We start from the raw sequence: 21,203 nt of genomic DNA on the forward strand, positions 1-21,203 counted from the left end.
TCTGCTTTTTGTGTTTTTGATGCTTGGCATTTTAGACTTAAACTTGTCTGTAAGATAAAATGAAATCATTCGTAAACACATTAACCCTCAGTGGATACTTAGATATACACTTAGCTGTATACTGTATTAAGATTTCTCAGGCAGTTTATTTGAAAAGTAAATATGTGCAATAAAATAAGTAATTTTCACGTTACAGTAGGAAAACCACGTGTGTAAGTTAATGATGGGTTAATTCCATTTAGCCACGCCTGTTTCTGGGTCCTGGGTTGGGTAAATTACTGGGACAATTGAATATAACTATCCTTAATGGTATCAGTCACAACTGCTTTTTCAACTATGACAAGTTGAAGTGCTATGAAAAGTCCATGTGTTCAGACAAAAAAAGTAAATGGTAACACCTAGGTTTATTGTTTTAATGTTTAAAGACACAACTTAGTCTGCATGTGTTGATACAGGCTTCCTTAATTGCTCTCTGCTCTCCAAACCCCTAAATACACTGGAAGCACTGGCTGCAGGAATGTTTAGGAAAATAAAAACTGGTGTTGAGGCTATAAACAGTATACAGCACCTACTGGCTCATTAAAAAGGAATATTTGATATTAAAAGAGGTAGTATGTCAAATGTAGAAGACATTAGCTCTTGTGAAAAAGTTTATCTGTTAAAAACGTATCACGCTCACAAATATTGAAATGAAGATTATAGTCTTATGTATAGCTGGTTCATTGTCAAGCGCCACACATAAAAGCTTTAAGAGTTGACATCCGAACCAGGGCGATTGGTTGCAGCCACAAGACAATCCCATGGATGTATTATATCAAAGATCCTCTCTGATTATATATTAACAATCGCAGTTGCTCTTTAGCGTTGAACGACACGTCGGCCGTGTTGACGGCATTTGACGTGTCCCCGTCACAACAATGGCGGATACCGTAGACGAAGCTCTTCAGGGCAGCTGGTGAGACTATTTGTTGTCGGACTAATATAAGAGACGTTTTTTTTCGATTGTCAAACAATAGTGTGGGTTTCCTCTGACAGTATTTGATGTATAGCTAGTAACTAAACATGAGCTTGCGTAGTTAATCTGTTCTGCTGACGGTGGATGCTAACCTGTAACGTTAACCAGTTTGATACGTTACCGTTACTGCTCGGCGGCTAGCTAACGTTAATGTTAATTAGCTAGCTAGCTAGCCAAGTTGGTTCTGATAAATTAGCAGCCCAGTCGTTATGTCGGACACAAATAACTCAAAGAGCTTTTCAGAAAGACCCGTCAAAGTATTTATAGTATCATCACTTTCTTTCTCGCATTGACAAGTTTATAGGCAAAGCGTGTTAGCCAGCAAGCTAACAATAACTAGCTAGATAGCCGGTATTTGTCGACTTCTGCTTCCCTTTAACCAGAACACAACCGTTGCCCTAAATTTAGCTCCAGTTTGTTCCTCGCACTTTAGCCAGCTATATGTGCAATATCATTAAATTGTATTACATAATAAAGACATTGTGCAATTGTCAGTAAGCATTGGACTTGTCAAGACTCAACGAGCGGGGCGTATGGAGATAAATGCCATCATATATTGATTCCCATAACGTTATCTTTATGTGTCGTGATATCTGCCTGGAATGGAAAATCACCTGTTAATATTCACTGTGTCATTTCGTTGTGGTGGTATTTTTAGAACAACAATTACATTGGTTGGAACTAATGGTTAAATGGTATACGTGCAGTTTAGTGTCCCAAATTTTTTTCTCCAAAAACTGAGTGTCCCAACTGATGAGTGTCTTATTTGAGACAGGTTAGGGTAGTACAGGTGGTTTAGCAGGTTCATAATTAATTAAGGACATTGTGTGGGAAATTTGGGACATTAAACTGCACGTATACCCTTATCTTATTGACATTTTGTAACCAAAATGTTTATAACATAATTACAAGTGCTCAGTACAGGTTGCCATAGACCAAAGTGATGGCGGAAAATTGCTGATGTCCGACTGAGAATTATAAACATTCAATGTTTGGTAATTTAAATTGAAAAGTGGCTCAAATTATTGATTGTCAAAATAATCAAAGTTTAAATACTCAATTACCTAATAAAACCACTAATCATTACAGCACAAAAAATATATCATGATTCACACAGTATTTTAAATAGATATGACTGCAAATAAGTTATTACAAAGAAGGGTCATTTTGAAACCAGTAATACATGTCACACATAAGAAATCATATCTTTGTTTTTATGAACATTTATGCTTTGCTTGATCTGTTAACTTTTGTCATTGTGTGTGCTGTTCGTGCCTCTTCAGGGACCAGGATCTAGCTGAGGCTCTGGACTCGGGCAGCTCTGACATGGAGATGGAGAGAGGCATCATCCAGGTCCAGGAGCATTCAGCTCAACATAGGGCCAAGATGTGGAAGGTGAGACTCATGACAGGAGTCAGTCCACACACGCTGAAGCTGACCACCAATTACAAAAAGCAGTATCACTTCTAATGTAGTCTCAAGACCTTCCTTCACAGCGCTGCAGAGGAAGGTCTGGCTAGTCCACCCAGCATTCGGAGAAAAACGTGCTATGGTTTATTGGCATTTCTTCTTCGTTAAGTGCCTGACGGAACCACGGTGCCATTGCAAAATAGTCTTAGGAAGGAGCTTGTTTTGGTGGAACACGTGTACGTTCAAAAGTAGTTTTAGTCGTGCAACAGAAAACTCAGATTGGACAGATAGTCTAGCTAGCTGTCTGGATTTACCCTGCAGAGATCTGAGGAGCAGTTAACCATAGTCCTCACAAATCCACCGGAGGTTAGAACGCCAACACAAAGGAAGAGGACGGTGACGAACATCCGGCTGAATTTCCGGCAGCACCTGAACAATCCCGGAAGTGAAACGTCGTCAATATGGACTGCTTATAATGACTGTCCCTGTAGTTTAAAACACGTTATTGTAAAAGTTGATTAGTAGCAATGTACAAAAAATTGTGCTGTCTGTGTTTTGTGTTTTGAATTGAAGTCAGTAATGCTTCTGCTATTAGAGTCCACATGATGTAAAGGAATTACTCTCGTCATAGACACAAGTCAACAGACAGGAAAGACCAGTATCTAACAATGTAAAGGTCTTTGTGGCACACCCACAGTTAAGGCGTCAGTTCTGTTTGAAACCACATACCAGCGACATATTTTTAGGCTTCCACGCTGGTGACAGCCGTTGCCAGAGGCATTATGTTTTCGGGCTGTTCTTCCCGTTCTTGTGATCGTGATATCTCAGGAACACCTTGAGGGAATTTCTTCAAATTTGGCACAAAAGTTCACATTGGACTCAAGGATGAAGTGATTTCGATTTTGGAGGTCAAATGTCAATGTTACTGTGACGTTTTTGGCCATAACTCAATAATTCCTACTCTACTTATGACAGCATACATTTCACACAAATGTCTAATAGTATAACATGATGTGATGACAATTAATATTTAAAAGGGCAACTTCACTGTGACATCATAATGTTCTGCAAAACGCTTTTCTGGCCATTATTCAACACCATGAATTAGTTACCATGGCGGCAGAGCCTGCACCAGGTGCTTCCATGACGCTATAAGTTATCATGCTTCCTCCTCCTCCTCTTCTTCTTTAGTTTTGGAACAAGGTTTTTTGTTTTTTTTTGCTGCTTGGCCACAAACAGGCATCACGTCACCAACTGGAATGGAGCGTGCATTAACTTGGCAATTTAGGAGCAATGATTCGCCAAACCTTCATTCTCCCATTTATTTACAGACTGATGGAGTTGTTAAATTGTACGAGATGAATAGATACAGTTGGGACACATTTTAAAGGGAAAGACTGGGCCGAAAGTTGAGTGGTACTATTGTTATTAGCCCATTTATATTCATTCAAAAAATCTGGCAAGCTATTGGCCTGGCAAGATTATCTTTTTACTTACAAATAGCAGACACAAGCAATGCCCAATAAAAAAGATGCAAGTGTTGTCTGGTGTCATTGGCTATAATGTTGACACTGTCTAACCTGAAGGACATATCCTAATGTTTTAACATCTTGGTTTGTGTTGAGTTTGTATGAATCATAGTACCATTTTGCCAAGAGTACCATCCAGCATCTTCTGATTTGTTAATCTGTTGTAATCTTGAATCTATCTATCTGTCTAATGTGTTTGTAATTGCAACTATTCCTGTGTACATCAACATGTGATGCATTGTACCTAAACAATCAACTCTTACAGATGGTGTAGCATAGCTTGTAATCATTCTCATCTGGTAAATGACTAAGGCTAGATTTAAATAAATAAAAACGATATTACTAGGGTTGCAGAGATTGCTTTGCGTTTGTCTCTAAATATAACAAATTCATAAATCAAGCCATACAGCTATATCTCTGTAGATTAGTTGTTTATTAATGGAGCAGCAGTCGAGTCCCCGATTACCGATCCGTCTGTCTATGACGTGTTCTATTAAGTGTCCTTTCATCACTTCCTAGCTGCGTGTTGAGCAGTGATTTCTTGTTTTGTGTCGGCAGATCGCTCTAAATGTCTCTGGAAAAGGAGACAGCCTGTCTCCCTGGGACGGCGTCCTCGATTTACCAGAACAGACCCTCATTCACAACCGCAGTCAACAGCTGATTGGTGAGTAAAAGAATGTGCCCGTAATTCCTTGAAACAATCCTTGGATTTAGGAATTACTGCAGTAAAAGTACATAGTCAGCACCAAACAATGAACAGGATGAATTCAGCAACTAGCAGTTTGTGCAGGCCCAGGACGGGAATTCCCCTCAACATGAAAGGTATCAGACATAATTTAACCAAGCCATAAGGTATGAGAAAGTCCAAGTACAAAATAGTAGTAATAATACAATTATTATTGAGTCAATATTTCTAGGGTGTTGATTATTTAGAAGAGGATTAGCCCTGAGTGAAAACTACATGGAGATGATCTGGTTTGTGTCATTTACTTTAATGCGGAACTCCTGATTTCACACATCAAAAGTTTGTTTACTGTATAAAGCTTTTTTCTTTTATTGCCTCATGTGATGTCACTTGAGTCAAGTTTGAAAATGAAAAAAAATCTGGGGGTGTGGAGTCAGAAAGAAGTGAGTTTACCAGACCTGTGTAGCCCCCGTCCTCATCTCTGCTTGAGGCTAGCAGCTACATTAGCCGCTACTAGCATAACACACCTGGATCTCTGACGAACTGTTTCCGATCGAGTTGCATTGTGGTTAATGTAGGTGCCAGGTTTAGACGAACAACAAGAATGTATGAAATTAATAAACCGAATCTCTGATTCTGCTGCATGGATTTTTAATCCTTTTTTAACGGTCTATCGTTAATCCCATAGTGTTAAAGGAGAGTAATGCTTAATCGGTGGAGTGCTCTTTTAAGTTACTCACTCACTCACGAAGCAGCGGGAGAGAAAAAGACAGGGTTGTGTTAATTTTGGGTCTGCCAGTATCTGAAGTAGAACGTCAGGATTTCAGAAGAACAAATGCCTTTTATTAGTCTTCTCTTCTGACAAGTTGACAACAAGATCTGGTACACAAACAATATCTAGTGCTCAAAATAGAAAGCCTCTTGTACGAGTGATGGCCAGAAAAGCTTGGCATACAGAAAAAGTGCTCTTTTCATATATTATTTAATAGTAGGGCTAAACCTATGACTTACACGTGTACATTCTGTTTCTCTGCTTCTTGTTTTTGAATGTGGGTGGCAACTTTGGTTTGTGATGTTTCTAATAAAAAGGGTTTCTAAGGCACAATCTGCATTGTTTCCCATTTTTAGACCAGCTGAAAGTATCGGAGGAAGAGAGACGTGATATGGTGTCTGACGTTGAGTCAGTCATCACTTTCTACTGCAAGTCCCGCAACATTTCCTTCACCCCAGAGCTGAGCTGGCCGCACCTGCTTAAACCACTGCTGGGGCTTCAGCTTCCCCGCAGCGACCTCTACAACTGCTTCTACGCTGTCATGAACAAATACATCCCCAGGTGAGCTGTTGCTTTTAACAATCCTTTACATTCCACCTAGTCTATATCAACAAAGGTTAATTTACCGGTTAGTTCCGGTGTTACCTGAAGTTCTGCCAGATGTCCCTCCCTTTCGCTTACTTTGTGTTAACTTTAAACTCCGTCAGATCGAACAACATTAACCGAAGCCTCTGAGCAACGTCACACGATGAAAATGGCAAGTTTAAGGAAAATTTTTATCGATTTGGCTACAAGGCAGGCCTGCTTGGTTCGTTCGGGGAATGATTGAGAATATGAAAGAATACGTTTATGGCATTTCCTTTCTAACTGGGACGTTTTAGGGCCTATTGGTGAGATTTGCAATGGACAAAATACACACGGTGCTACACTGGTAAGAACAAATGAGGTTTAACCATGTATCAGCTAATTTAAATAGCTCACATTACTGTATTGTGTGAAAAGTTAACTTCATTTAATATTGTATGTGGTGTTTTCTTTTGCGGTGTGCAAATGTTCCACCAAAACAAGTTCCTTCTTCAGACCATTTTACAGATTCATTGTCGCTGCGTCCGGAGCTTAGCGCCACCCAAGACGATTGTGATTGGTTTAAAGAAATGCAAACAACCCCTGACCATCTTTTCTCCTTTCCCGGAGTTTTATGCTCCTGTTGGCAGACCCTCCTCCGCAGTGCTGTGGAGATAGGTCTGGCAATGAAGGACTACATTCCTCTTACTAATAGACAGCACATGGAGACGTTAGTTATAAATTATAGTGTGGTCTAGACCTACTCTTTATGTAAAGCGTCTTGAGATAACTCTTGTTAGAGGGATATGGAGCAAGTAGCCACTAAACTGTCCTCAGCCATGGACAAAATAAGTAATTGGCTTAAATCTTCTTGCTTAACACTAAATATTGAAAAAACTGTTGGAATGTATTTTTCTAAGTCCAACAAAGTTAAAGATATGCCTAACATCTTTTTTAATGGACAAAAAATTAACATTGTGACAGAGATAAAATATCTAGGTGTCCATTTGGACCAAACTCTAAGTTTTAAAAAACATATTAAAAGAATGTGTAATTCTATTAAATATAATATCTCTATCTTTAGACACATTAGGAATAGTTTGACAATTGAAGCATCTTTTATGTATTTTAATGCCTTTTGACAGCCTTCTCATTTAAAACCATTAAACAATGGAATCAACTCCCAGGCAAAGTTGTCTGTAGATTTGAATAATTTCTCTCGAAACTTAAAGAAATACATCCTCGATAACCACCAATGTGAGCATCAGCACACTTAAAAGTTTACAAATGTAATATTGAAGTAAATGTTTTTGACTATATTGTATATATTTTAGGCTGTGATGGTTTTTTGATTAGTTTTTCATTTAAATATCTGATTAGTGTTTAACTAATCTTGCATGTATTTGTTAGTACTGCTGACAGTTATTTGTAATGTAATGTTTTAATATTGTGTGCACCTGCCCGGGGACTGCAGATGGAAACTAGCATTAGCTAACTCTGGTACAAAACATCTTTTCGTAAGATTAATGTATTTTGTACATTGTCCCTGACAAATAAACTAATTAAATAAAATTTGATACTATAAATAAAATTTTATTGAATTTAAACGTTGAATTATGTCCATTTCAGGGACTGCGTGCCAAACGGCCGGCCCTTCCACCTGTACAGACTACTGCTGCAGTACCATGAGCCAGAGCTCTGCTCCTTCCTGGACACCAAAAAGATCACACCTGACTCCTACGCCATCAACTGGGTATGTTCTGTCTTCAGTCCGTGTCATTCTGACATGTTATTGCCCAGTGATTCCGACCACGTCTGAACTACTGTACGTGTCTTTGTGCGCGTTTGTATTTCCTCCATAGATGGGAAGTCTGTTTTCCAGCCACTGCCCTCCAGACGTCACCCAGGCTGTGTGGGACTGCTACCTCCGGCAGGCCGACCCCTTCCTCATCTTCTTCCTCATGCTCATCATCCTCGTCAATGCCAAGTAGGCAACCGCTAGTGGAAGCTACACAGATACATGATCATACCAACATAACTAACCTTAAATGTAAGTTTTGATTTGTCTTTGTTGGATTTACCCTTAGGGAAGCCATCCTTTCAGACGAAGGAGGCAGCAAAGAGGACATCATCAGTAAGTTTGACTTGCTGCCATTTTATTTACACATTTATTTAATCGCTTGTTAAACACCGGAGTTAACCGAGACTTTCTTTGTCACAGAAATGCTGGAAGCGTCTCCTTCTCACCTGGAATCGGAGGACATTGAAGATTTGTTTTCTCTGGCCCAGTATTACCAGAGCAAGACCCCTCTGTCTCTCAGAAAGGTAAGGCACTATGTATGTGTTTGTGTTTGATCGACACAGAGTAGTGCTGAGCTGAACCAAGACTGTGATGAGACCGCTAACAAAGAGACAAAGGCAGCTGCACAAGAGAAGTCATTGTTTCAAAGCCATTGTGTGTTTGCTTTGCCCTGCCCTGGTAGATGAACCAGAATCTGTTTGGTAGCAGCCTGGTGGCTCTGAAAGAAGAGGACACTGACCTGAGTCAGGCACTGTGTCTCCCTGTGTCTGTCCCTGAGATCCTGCAGGCCAACCAGCTGCAGCAGGTCGGTAACACTCACTTAGCCATGTGGGAGAAAGAAAGAGAAGATGAATGTGATAATAATGGATTTTATTTCCAGGACGGGGTACGTTTCTTTGTGGTGGATTGTCGGCCTGCAGAGCAGTACAATGCTGGGCACCTGTCCACGGCCTTCCACCTGGACTCCGACCTGGTGAGGGTAGACCATATTGATTCTGTGTTGAAATGTATGGAGTGTATGAATTATTACGGATAGGGTTGTCCCTATTAGAGGTGCAACGGATCAAAAAACTCACGGATCGGATCATTTCTCGGATCAGCAAAAAAAATAAAAAAAGACAAGACAAATAAAAAATCCTGCCTCACTCACTGCATTTATTTGATTTTTGGCATTCTCAGTTGTGACTGTGATATTACTAGTACTGGGCCTCTTTATCTTCCATTCCTCCACTGCTTCGTACACTAAGCGCCCAAAGGATGAGTGCTTGTGAACTCCGTGAGGGGCGTGTCTGCAGCACCGGACTTCTCATCTCCCAGTCTGCTGTGATGAAGTGAGCGGTTATCGTCACATAGCTATCCGGTCCCGCGGGTTGTCGTGAACGGGGCTCAAGCACTTTCAGCTTGTGTTTAAAGCCCTCGTTTTGCACAACCGAATATGGCCTCAGCGTCTGCACCTATAAACGCACCGATAGCATTTGTGATGGCTTTAGCCCGGTCTGATTGTGAAACAAGGGGCTGCCTTAAATGCTGCGGTGATTAATAAGCGGTTGTTGAGCAGCTTTCGTTTCACATCCTGTCAGTGAAACACCGGGGTGATGTCGTTTCAAATGCGTATAGCTTGACGTGCTTCCACTGTCATATGGCTTTCTTGTGCCACAGTGCCTACGCACCGTCACGGTTTTATCCACTAACCTCTTTCCTTCATCATTATATTTGACATTGAAGCCAAAATGCTCCCATACAGGGGATTTAAATGACGCGGGCCGTTCAAGCTCCTCCGTTCCTCCGCTCACCATGACCACGCTGTGTAGGGACTGAACATGCGCACAACTTTTTTTTTTTTTTTTTCAGAAATCAATCCGCGGATCACGTGTGTGCCGAACCGAAGATATTTATCCAAACGGATCACGGATCAATGATGATCCGTTGCACCACTAGTCCCTATCCCTAGAGAGCTGTTTTGCTGTTGAGAGAAAAGACTCATTTGCTGCACTAAGTTAAATGTATTAAGCTTAACTATTTGAGTTACTTTGTTTACTTAGTTATTTGTGTAAACAACAAAAACGGTGTGCAGCTCTATTATCTGAGCAACCACAAGTATTGGATTGGGACTCGTTTTCGGCAGATACTCGATATTAAAATCGGATCGGGGGGGCGTCAAAGATGCTGATCGTGACATCCCTAATAACGGAGTAATAAACGTGTTTTCTTTTGTTCTCACAGATGCTCCAGACCCCCTCTGAGTTTGCTCTATCTGTGAAGTCCCTGTTGGAGGCTCAGAAGCAGTCTTTAGAGTCGGGCTCCATTGCCAGCGGAGAGCACCTGTGCTTCATGGGCAGCGGTAGGGAGGAGGAGGACATGTACATGAACATGGTGTTGGCCCATTTCCTGCAGGTGAGGGACATGTAAAGAATTAACATCATTGCTGCAGTGTGATTTGCCTCCTGTTTGGGAAATACAGATCATGTAACGATGTGTGTTCCCTATGTATGTGTTCCTTGCTAACATTTTAGCTAATTAAAGGTTTTCTGTTACAGAAAAACAAAGAATATGTCAGCATTGCTAAAGGAGGTTTCATGGGTGAGTATGAGAATACTGAGACCCCTGGTGCCAGAACCATTAAACTGTGCAGATTCACAACTAAAACACTGTACACACACAGACCGAAATATCCACTTTTTCTTTTCATCAGAATTATAAAGCTGTGAGTATGCCTGGTTCTGTTTTATAACTTCCTAACCTTGTGGAACTGGGTGCATAAGCCTCATTTCCACTCTCACCGAGCAGCTGTCATTATCAGCACTCATATCAAAACAGACTTTATAAAGTGTTTCATGTTAAATGATGAGATGAGAAGAACATCAATATAGGCAAATAAAATGATCCCCACGATGTCAAAGAAAAAGTAAAAGAATGTATAAAGTAATTTATTGAAATAAAGTATCGACATACAAATTGCTATAAAGACTAAAAAATAACCTAAACAAGATTACGTCTTTCACCTTGTGTTTCATCTCCACGTTAAAGAAAACATGTACACATGCTCTGATGTATTAGTTAGAAACTCACATTCTCACCACACACTCTTCTGTTATTAATACCAGTTTATGCATAGGAAGTGGAGTATGCATCTTTTTTGTGCGAACTAGGGTTGGGCGATGTCCCCTAAATTGGCAGTTGACGATGTTTACAGTAAAACGTTTTGATGGACGATGATATCGTCATTGTCGGGGGGGGGGTTCTTTTTTACATAAATATTAGTTTCTACTACTATGGGCTAACAATTAACATAGAAACAATCTGACATACATTTAAATGCCCTCTGTAAATAGACAGTATTAAATGCTGGCGCTGATAGGGGCAGTAAATAACAACTTGACCTACTTAACTACAGTGCCGTAAGTCTAGACTCAATCAGATGTCCGTGATCTGCTTAACGACAGTAAAGTGGAACGTTTGCCTTTTAACAGAGCGACAGTAATAACCTAATATACCATTACTGAGTTTAAAGTACATTCTCGGTTATGTTAGCACGGAATAACGCATTCAATAAACTGAAACATAACTCTGCACATGAACAGATGCGCAGTATTAGCTCACACATTAAATAGCACCCTCGTGAATTAGCCTACTGATGCTAACGTACATTCATAAATCCTACATAACATCGTCATCAGACTTACTTACTGATGCACGCACACAGTAGTATCCACAAAGTTAGTCCAATGAGGGGATAAAGGAAAGTGTGATAGCGTTCCACATTAACACTTTTTTCTCTCTCGCTCGAGACAGCTGTGTCCAAGCCGAGGCGCAGAGCATGGTTACCGCATGCTGATGCATTACTAGTCCAGGTAGCGTTTGTCTGACAGAGTGAGGGGCGTGGCATCACGATGGCGTCTCTCCATCGTGATGCCGGTCAACCATCACAATGGACGATGATATCGTCCATCGGCACAACCCTAGTGCGAACACATCGTTTATATATCTGGCCCCTGGTCACAAATGCAGGTTTAATATTAGTGAGAAGTAAACAAAAAAACTCACTGAGATTTGTGTGGATTTCAGCCCTCCAAAAGCATCTGGTAGACATGAATATTGAGGGTCTCGACTCTTCGTACATCCACTGGATCGTCAGCACGTCCGGATCTCACAGCAGCCTCAGCTCTGCCGATGTAAGTGGTCAGAAACATTTGTGAACGCACAAATTAGTACTTTGACTCACTGAGGCAATATGTTGCCAGTTTGTCTTTAGCTCCACGTTGGACATGCATTTGAATAAAGTTTTACTTGTTCAAACAGATAATCTTTTTTTTCCTGATACAGGGAGAGTCACTAAGTAGCCCTGGAGACGGCAAAGGCGTCAAGTCTTTGGTCAACAAAATGACATTTGCTCTCAAGTCCAAGTCAGTGAACGTAAAGGAGAAGATGATCAGCTTCATCGAGAACACCTCCACCCCTGTAGACAGGTGAGCTCCTAGTTCCTCCTCTACATCCCTCAAACACACACTACAGCCCACTCTTATACTTTGCTTCTTCATTTTTAGGGGTTTATAATTTTTCTACAATTTTAAATTGTAAGGCCTCAATTTAATGTGTCAAGATTTCAAATGTATCATTCCTCTCACAAAAAAAATAAGAACAAAACAATGAAATCACTCAATCCAGAAAACAAATTTATTAGGTGCTATTTGTTTTTAGGGTTTGATACATGTTTAAACCTGACATAGTCTTGCATTACCACACCTATTGTTGTGTCAGCAATACTCCATTATGGTCTGGCTACACCTCCTATCTATTCTGGGATAGCGGAAGAAACTCTCTGGCTTGTTTGTATTTCTTCAAACCAATCCCAACCGTCCGGCACTAAGCCCTGATGGCGCAGAACGCAAGAGGGGAGGGTAATCAAGCGTGTGAGAGATACGCCGGATGTCTTTATGGCTTTATCCCAGCAATGTATAGTGCTCAGCATAAGTGAATACACCCATGCTAAAGTTGACAAAAAAGAAGAATAAAAAAATCGTCTTTTGGAAATTGATCTTAATGCCTTAATTAAAAAAATTAGGAGAAGTCCAACCTTTAAGGACACCAATTTTCTTTGTGAATGAATAATGTATCGTAAATAAATAAATGTTCTTCCTTAAAATACAGAAGTGAGTACACCCCTATGTTCAATTCCCATAGAGGCAGGCATATTTTTACATTATACATTATTCAATCACAAAGAAAAGGGTCCTTTTTAAAGGTTGGATTTTTCCTCATTTTTTTAATTAAGGCATTAAGATAAATTTTCAAAAGATGATTTTTTTTTTAATTCCTCTTTTTAGTCAACTTTTATAATGGGTGTATTCACTTATGCTGAGCACTGTACATCCGTTGAGTCAGATATCAGGTGTGAACTATCTAGTCTGTAACTAACTATCACACTGGACTGATGAACAGCAGCTAGACTAATCAAATCAGACAACTGTGGTCATTTGATAACTGTAAACTGACATTTTAGTTTTGCAACTTTTTATTTATTTTTTATTTTTTTCAAATTTAAGTTTACCATACCTTGTGCCTTATTCCATGCTAGAATGTCTTTCAATCTGCCCTGGCCAGAGAAGGTGATTCCAGATCGGTAAGAGCTCCATGATATCACCAGCATGCCCACTGGCTGTAGACCTGCACCAGTGCGCGGGATTGTAGGAGAGTTAACCTGTTTCACATTAACGCATGCGTAGTATATCAGCATCTCTGCCCACGCCGCTCACTCATGTAACGGCACTACACGTACCAGAAGTTCCAGATCTGTCTTCATGCTTTCACTAACAACATTCAGCACTGCTGTTTAGTCGGCACTACTGAAGCTGCTGTGGCCTTTCAAGAAGCATCTTTACATCCACAACTCACTGAGGCCGTCGTCTGAATAACTGAGGTGTTATAGGTAGAACCTTTAGTAGGGCTGCACGATACGAGGAAAATATGCGATATGCGAGAATGTTATTACGATGCAGTCGGCGTCCAACTTCTTAGAGGGCCAAGTGTCGTTCAGCCACACGAGATTGAGCAATAACAGGTCTGTGATGCCCTTAGATGTCTGGGGCTGCACGCGCGCCACACTGAGTGGATCAGCGTGTGTCTACCCTTCGCCGAGAGGCGTGGGTAACCCACTGAACCCCACTTGTGATGGGGATCGCAATATTTCCCATGAATGAGGAATTTCCAGTAAGCGCGGGTCATAAGCTTGTGTTGATTAAGTCCCTGCCCTTTGTACACTCCACCCGTCGCTACTACCGATTGGTTTAGTGAGGTCCTCGGATCGGCCCCGCCGGAGTCGGTCATGGCCCTTGCGGAGCGCCGAGAAGACGATCAAACTTGACTATCTAGAGGAAGTAAAAGTCGTAACAAGGTTTCTGTAGGTGAACCTGCGGAAGGATCATTACCAGTTTGCCGCCTCGCCTTCACCGGTCGGTGCGTTAACGATATTACTTGCGATAATTTAACAATTAAAGTGTACTCGGTTCTGCATTTCTACTGCTTCAGTATTCTGCTTAAATACAACAAATTGCTTGTTGAATTTAAAACAAATAAATGAAGTCATTTCTAACATTCTTTTACTGAAGAAATTGAACATTGAATTAAACCTAAAAGGTACCACTAAAAAAGGAATGACATTTACACTTTCAAGTGCAGTTTTCTACTGATAAATTCTAACAACTAACAAAACAAAATCTTTCTCTATCGCGATACGTTGCTGCCTATGCAATGTGTTTCTTGCGCCAGTTGGTATTTCGATGACTATAAAAAAATTATATGTTGTGCAGCCCTAAACCTTAGTGTCACTGCTGTTTGCTTGGAGATGCACTTAACACTCTGTCTTTCCATTTCATATGCAGAATCCACTATAAAAACATCTAAATAACCCATATGTTTTGCTGCAAATATCCCTGCATATCATACACTAACTATATCTAGCTCTTCCGGAGTATAAATGTCTCATTTAACCTCTTTCTTTATATTTAACAGCATAACCTGGCAGTAGTGGGCTAAGGAGGTCTTCATGCCATCGCTGTGTGTGCTACCTTGCTGTTATTTGTAATCAGTGTGACTTTTCATCACAGGCATTATTACATTATGTATCCTCACAGCCTTCACTCAGTGCTGATGTGACGCTCTAAGTTGCCCTGTTGTTTTCCATCTCTAGGCACGTGAGCAGCAGCGACCACGTCGGAAAACCTTACCGGGGGGTGAAGCCTGTTTTCAGTATTGGTGACGAGGAGGAGTATGATACAGGTAAACTCCCATTGAATGTAGCTACAGGGGAAATAAAAAGGTTGCTGTTGGATGCCTCTAAACTAAATCTATTTAAATAATGTGACTTTTTTTATTTTGAAAAACAACTTATGCATTTACCTCACAGATGAGATCGACAGCTCATCCATGTCAGACGACGACAGGAAGGAGATTGTCAACATTCAAACCTGGACAAATAAACCAGATGTAAAGCATCACATTCCATGTAATGAGGTCAAAGAAACTGGCCACATGTTCCCCAGGTGAGTTGCTGGCCGAATGAATTTACTAAAGTGTCTAAGAATATTCTTCACATGACCCCCTGACACCCATCCTTCCCAGCTATCACGGCTGTCGAAGGTTGGAAACTAAAAGGGGAAGTTGCATTTTAAACGTGACTAATCCCCACTTCCCTAAAAATGAACAAGAAGCATGCCAGGAATCCGCGAATGGTAACACTGACTCTGTCAATCTGCTGTTCTTTTCAGCCACTTGTTGATCACAGCGACTCACATGTACTGCCTCCGGGAGATCGCCTCGAGGAAAGGCTTTGCCTACATCCAATCCAGACAAGCACTGAACTCTGTGGTGAAGATCACATCCAAAAAGAAGCACCCAGAACTGATTACATTCAAGTTTGGCAGCAACAACTCAGCTGGAGTGGAGATATCAGCAGTCGAAAGGTGCTTGTCTACAAACGCAGATTTCAAATCTCAAACTGTAATTTGAAACTTGCTAATTTTTTTTTCAGACATACTAGTGCCACAAAAGTGTTAGGAATTTTTTTATCTAACTCTCGGTAAGAAAGCAAATAAGCGTACCCCCCAAAATGAACACATTTGTATAGGGCACATTTAGAGATGATTCCGGAAGATCAAATGCAACAGCCTTAATTAGATCTCTATTCATTCTTTTAGGATATTAAAACTTTATTATGATTATGAAACTCTTTGACAGAAGCTTGACAGAGATTGTTTGTTGGTAGTTATTTGTTCATTTCACTCCTGTTTCCTCTGTTTTGCCTCCTGTCAGATATTTGATACCCAACGCAGGCGATGCCACCAAAGTCATTAAGCAGCAGATCATGAAAGTCCTAGATGCTCTGGAGAGCTCGTAAAGGGAGACGGCGGGGTCGTGACGGCCAGCTGTAACACAAACTGTAACCAGAGTCTCTGTCTGCCGAGAGTGAAACCTTGTCCCGCTCTCCCTCGGGTGTCCTCCCTGCTGGACACACCAGTGCAGTGTTGACTGTGAAGCCCTGTGTGTCTGTGTTTGGGACATGGCGGGCACACTGCTGGCTGCGGGGCCTGTGGCACAGGCTGTGAGTGTTGAAATACTTAGGTGCTCCACGGTCGTCCAACCATTCTCTTTCACTAAGTTAAAAAAACAATATTGGTTGTACTGTATGTTTTTCTTAATCATTGATAAAACATGGGATCTACAATTCTACTTTGGCAAACTTCCCTCTGGCCTTAAGGTAGCGTACTGACCGAGCTCTTTAATCACTACATGACCGACCTTTTCCTTTCCACTTAAAGCATCTCAGTTCTGACCCAGCTGTTTTGTAGGGAACAGTATTGCAGCTCAGTCATGTCTTTTAGTTTCCCTCTCAGACCCCCTCAAAAAAGCATTGCTCACATGCACGAGTCGGGTTGCGTTAGGAAACCCGACAACTGTTTTGATAACTTGATTTTCCAGCAGGCCGCCTTAAATAGAAATTATTTGAGGATGTTTATAAATATGTGATATGTATATATAATGTTTAAACTGCTCTATATCAGCTCAGACCTTTGCAATGTCATTTTGAAAGCATATCCTGATGGTTAGAATATGCTTAAACTTAAAACTGGCTTCTAAGCCAGCTCACGTTTTGAAGTATCCTTTCTGTTTAGAGTAAGAAGTATGCCTTTTACAGAGTTTCTGGGAGATATTTATACATTTAATAATGAATTAACCTTATCTCATAGTAGTCTGATGTAGCTCTCAGAAAGCACCATTCACAGCCCCTCTGGGCTACATTGGTATTACAACAGGAGCTTTGGTGATTGCAGTTAAGACTCTGAGCACCTCAGTATTTTTTCCATCCCATTCAGATTCAGTATGTAAATTATTATTCCCCCAGTTAACCTGATTAAAAAATGCCCAGGTGAAATAAATCTCTGGTTATATTAGCATCTGAAAGGCTATTACTGTAATTGAAGCAACACCATGCTAACTTCTACCTGCTTAGAAAGAAAGATCGCTGTAGCAAGGACTGTGCTTTGCACTTATAGGCACAGCTTTAAAAGCAATGAAAAAGAATTTGTAAAAAAAAAAGCAAAGTCATATATCTATGCTTTCAAATCAAGTGTGTCTTGTCCATTGTCTTAGTCGAAACTAAGCAGCTTTAGTTTTCTTGCCACTGTTGCCTTCGGCCTCATGCCTGCGATGTGTGATATTGGCTCCAGCAGTGGCAACATATCACAGTATATCGCTGCTTCTCCTCTAATCTTTTCCTCACTTTGTTCTTGCTTACTTATTAATTTGCGTTAGAAGTCGAGTTGTGTAAGCAGCCTGGGTTTAAAGTGATGCAGCACCTTCCTGACCGCTCCACTTGTCCAGAGAGGATTTATCCCAGTCATCTGTTAAAACAAAATGAGGGGAGAGGTCAACCGGAGTAAAACATATGGCACATTTAGAATATGGGTGACAAAAACTAAAACTTGAATCAAAGAGTCTGGTCTTTCTTCACTCCAGTCTTTCATAGCATTCCCATGTAATCCATGCTTTGTGTTGTTATTTTGTGGTATTTGTGAGTATTGACTGGAACATCCTCAGGAGTCTTTAATTACTCTAACATCACTGGCAGAGGATGTCACCGCTAGTCGAAATGCAACATGTCTCAAGTGTAATTTGCACCTTACTGTACTGCTATTATTTTCTAAGTGTTTCTGTTTATAATAAATGGAGATTATTTAAATGCACCTGTGAAAGTATACTCATTCATACATTATGTGACATATACAAAAATTCAAATCGTGCATTTATCGTTATATTACAACACACAGGCGCGCCGAGCAGTGTGGACACCAACACTGGGAGAGAACAGAAGAACACATCATCAGCTTTACTCATCTCACTGTGAATGCAGCTGGCTTCATCATCTTATGGAGTAGTGCAAAAAACTAAAAAATTTTTAGTTAGAAGTAAATCCACATCACAGACAACAAGCTAATGTTGAAAATAATACATGGTGTCAAAATAAACATTTCCGCGAAGCTAAATAAAATATGAAGTTAAATGCTGATGCTAGCTACAGGTATCTGACACTGAAACACTCTAAAGGAAATAAAACGTGTGAACAAATGAAAGCTGCTTTGATATGGATATTTTCTACTAATATACTGATTACCTTTATAGAGTAGTTTGAAACCATGGCTACCTGCACAGACCAAATGGGAAACCAGCTGAAAATATTACTACTATCAACATTTTATTTCTCATCTTATTCTGCATTATGTTGCTGTTATTTGTATTCAATGTTACTTTTCATCACAGGCATTATTACATTATGTATCCTCACAGCCGTCACTCAGTGCTGATGTGACGCTCTAAGTTGCCCTGTTGTTTTCCATCTCTAGGCACGTGAGCAGCAGCGACCACGTCGGAAAACCTTACCGGGGGGTGAAGCCTGTTTTCAGTATTGGTGACGAGGAGGAGTATGATACAGGTAAACTCCCATTGAATGTAGCTACTGTTGGATGCCTCTAAACTAAATTTATTTAAATAATGTGACATTTTTTATTTTGAAAAACAACATATGCATTTAGCTGTAGGCGGTTTCTTGTATAAAAGGTGTTCTTCAAATAGAGTCTATTGTCATTATAGACCTTTTTCACGGCAGACATGTTGACATGTCATGGTAGGAAAAGCACAGGTGTATTGACTTGATGGAGTTGAGCCATCTTTAAAGGTCTTTGGACTGTATCTGATGTCTCTTTTATATAGACCTTAGTGGTCCCCTAATACTGTATCTGATGTCTCTTTTATATAGACCTTAGTGGTCCCCTAATACTGTATCTGAAGTCTCTTTTATATAGACCTTAGTGGTCCCCTAATACTGTATGTGAAGTCTATTTTATATAGACTTAGTGGTCCCCTAATACTGTATCTGAAGTCTCTTTTATATAGGCCTTAGTGGTCCCCTAATACTGTATCTGAAGTCTCTTTTATATAGACTTAGTGGTCCCCTAATACTGTATCTGAAGTCTCTTTTATATAGACCTTAGTGGTCCCCTAATACTGTATCTGAAGTCTCTTTCCCCAAATTCAGCCTTGGTGCAGAACTACAGCCACTAGAGCCAGTCCCACAATGAGCTTTCCTTAGGATGTGCCATTTCTGTGTCTGTAGTTTTTGAGGAGGAGAGAGGGGGGGGGCAAGGTGGAGGGTGGGGGTGTGGCCTTGACCAACTGCCACTTTGCTCGTTTTAAAGCCATGATGTCTCTGGGGGGGCAAAGCAGAGAAAGGGGAGGTAACCTTTCTCCTTATGACCTCATAAGGAGAAGATTCCTGATTGGTCCATCTGAGCTTTCATTTTCTCAAAGGCAGAGCAGGATACCCAGGGCTCGGTTTACACCTATCACCATTTCTAGACACTGGGGGACCATAGGAAGGCTGGGGGAATGCATATTAATGTTAAAAAACCTCATAAAGTGAAATTTTCATGCCATGGGACCTTTAAGGTTATCAATTTCAGCTGTGCTTTTCCTACTTTCCCCAGAGCCAGCCCCCAAGTGGGCGTGGCATCCGTGGCCCGTAATACCCATAGGTTAATCCGGCTAAATCTCTGACCAATGAACGAGCAGCTGTGTTGTATTTAAACCCAATTCTGAGGACTCTGCCTTCTTTCAAAATGGTTTGTGGAAGGAGTAGAGGATGAAAGCGAGAGAGTGAGAGAGCGCCCAGAAGGAGCAGCTCCTCGAGTAGCACAGTAACCACCTGTTCCTCCAGCTCACCAAGCACTCCCTGTAGGGAAGGGGAGAACCGTCCCTCCCGTAAACGGAGATGGCGGCTGACAAAGCAGGACAAAGCGGCAGTGAAGCATGCTAGAAGCTGAGAGAGTGCAGCTGGAGTTGAACCAACAATTGTGCCGCCATGAACTGAGAGACCAGTAGCGGCAGCAACTCAAAGCCTCCAAGACCAAGAGACGTGAGATGGGAGCGGCGATGCTAGACTCATACCGTATGAGCAAAGGATAGAATGTCCTCCTCCAACACGATGGAGACATTTCACATTTTTCCTCTGTTGGAAGGCTATTTTCAGAGTAATTACTCTTTAAATATTGGAGCAAGAATCTTTACACTAATGTCCTATTTCTGACCATTGTAAACCAGTCATGGTGGAACAGCAATACCATGCTTTCTGTTTGAAATGTTAAATGGAAGATGGGTAAACTAGTATCTCCTGCAAAAAGGCAAACAGCCAGTGGCAATATGAAAAGTCAATACACTCACCTAAAGGATTATTAGAACACCTGTTGACTTTCATGTTAATGAAATTATCTAATCAACCAATTGCATGGCAGCTGCTGCAATGCATTTAGGGGTGTGGTCCAGGTCTAGACAATCTCCTGAACTCCAACCTGAATGTCAGAATGGGAAAGAAAGGTGATCTAAGCAACTTTGAGCGTGGCATGGTTGGTGCCAGACGGGCTGGTCTGAGTATTTCACATTTCGCTCAGTTGCTGGGATTCTCACCCACAAACATTTCTAGGGTTTACAAAGAATGGTCTGAAAAAGGAATAACCTCCAGTATACTGCAGTCCTGGGGGGGTGAAAATGCCTTGTTGATGCTAGAGGTCAGAGGAGAATGGGCCGACTGATTCATGCGGATAGATCAATTTTGACTCAAATAACCACTCGTTACAACCGAGGAATGCAGCAAAGCATTTGTGAAGCCACAACACTCTCAACCTTGAGGAGGATGGGTTACACCAGCAGAAGACCCCACTGGGTACCACTCATCTCCACTAAAAATAGGAAAATGAGGCAAATTTGCAAAAGCGCACCAAAATTGGACATTTGAAGACTGTAAAAATGTTGCTTGGTCTGAGTCTCGATGTCTGACACATTCAGATGGTAGAGTCAGAATTTGGTGTAAACAGAATGAAAAC

The 21,203-nt window shown here is 41.0% G+C and overlaps 1 protein-coding gene across 2 annotated transcripts; it reads left to right on the top strand.

Annotated features, from left to right (window-relative positions):
• Positions 1-825: 825 nt before the first annotated feature.
• Positions 826-16,675, top strand: tbc1d23 (TBC1 domain family, member 23). 2 transcript variants are annotated; one of them, XM_039810496.1, is made up of 19 exons: positions 826-955; positions 2,299-2,410; positions 4,513-4,618; positions 5,768-5,972; positions 7,605-7,728; positions 7,838-7,962; positions 8,063-8,109; positions 8,197-8,300; positions 8,459-8,581; positions 8,657-8,749; positions 10,000-10,170; positions 10,314-10,356; positions 11,842-11,948; positions 12,100-12,242; positions 13,352-13,396; positions 14,963-15,051; positions 15,179-15,314; positions 15,540-15,734; positions 16,084-16,675. In XM_039810496.1, exons 1-19 carry the CDS (start codon positions 918-920, stop codon positions 16,166-16,168), a joined length of 2,091 nt encoding a protein of 696 aa, XP_039666430.1. In that variant the 5' UTR covers positions 826-917; the 3' UTR covers positions 16,169-16,675. The 2 variants fall into 2 exon arrangements, with proteins under 2 accessions (XP_039666430.1, XP_039666431.1); XM_039810497.1 differs by lacking the exon at positions 13,352-13,396.
• The last annotated feature ends 4,528 nt before the right edge of the window (positions 16,676-21,203 follow it).

Source organism: Perca fluviatilis, chromosome 9, assembly GCF_010015445.1.
Source record: "Perca fluviatilis chromosome 9, GENO_Pfluv_1.0, whole genome shotgun sequence".
In the NCBI taxonomy this organism is placed as follows: domain Eukaryota; kingdom Metazoa; phylum Chordata; class Actinopteri; order Perciformes; family Percidae; genus Perca; species Perca fluviatilis.

Excerpts from the sequence above, each read along its gene's own strand:
- tbc1d23 (XM_039810496.1), top strand. The coding sequence starts at position 918 with ATGGCGGATACCGTAGACGAAGCTCTTCAGGGCAGCTG. Across the intron at positions 10,171-10,313 it reads TGTTGGCCCATTTCCTGCAG|AAAAACAAAGAATATGTCAG; the intron begins GTGAGGGACATG and ends TTTCTGTTACAG. Across the intron at positions 13,397-14,962 it reads GAGAAGGTGATTCCAGATCG|GCACGTGAGCAGCAGCGACC; the intron begins GTAAGAGCTCCA and ends TTCCATCTCTAG.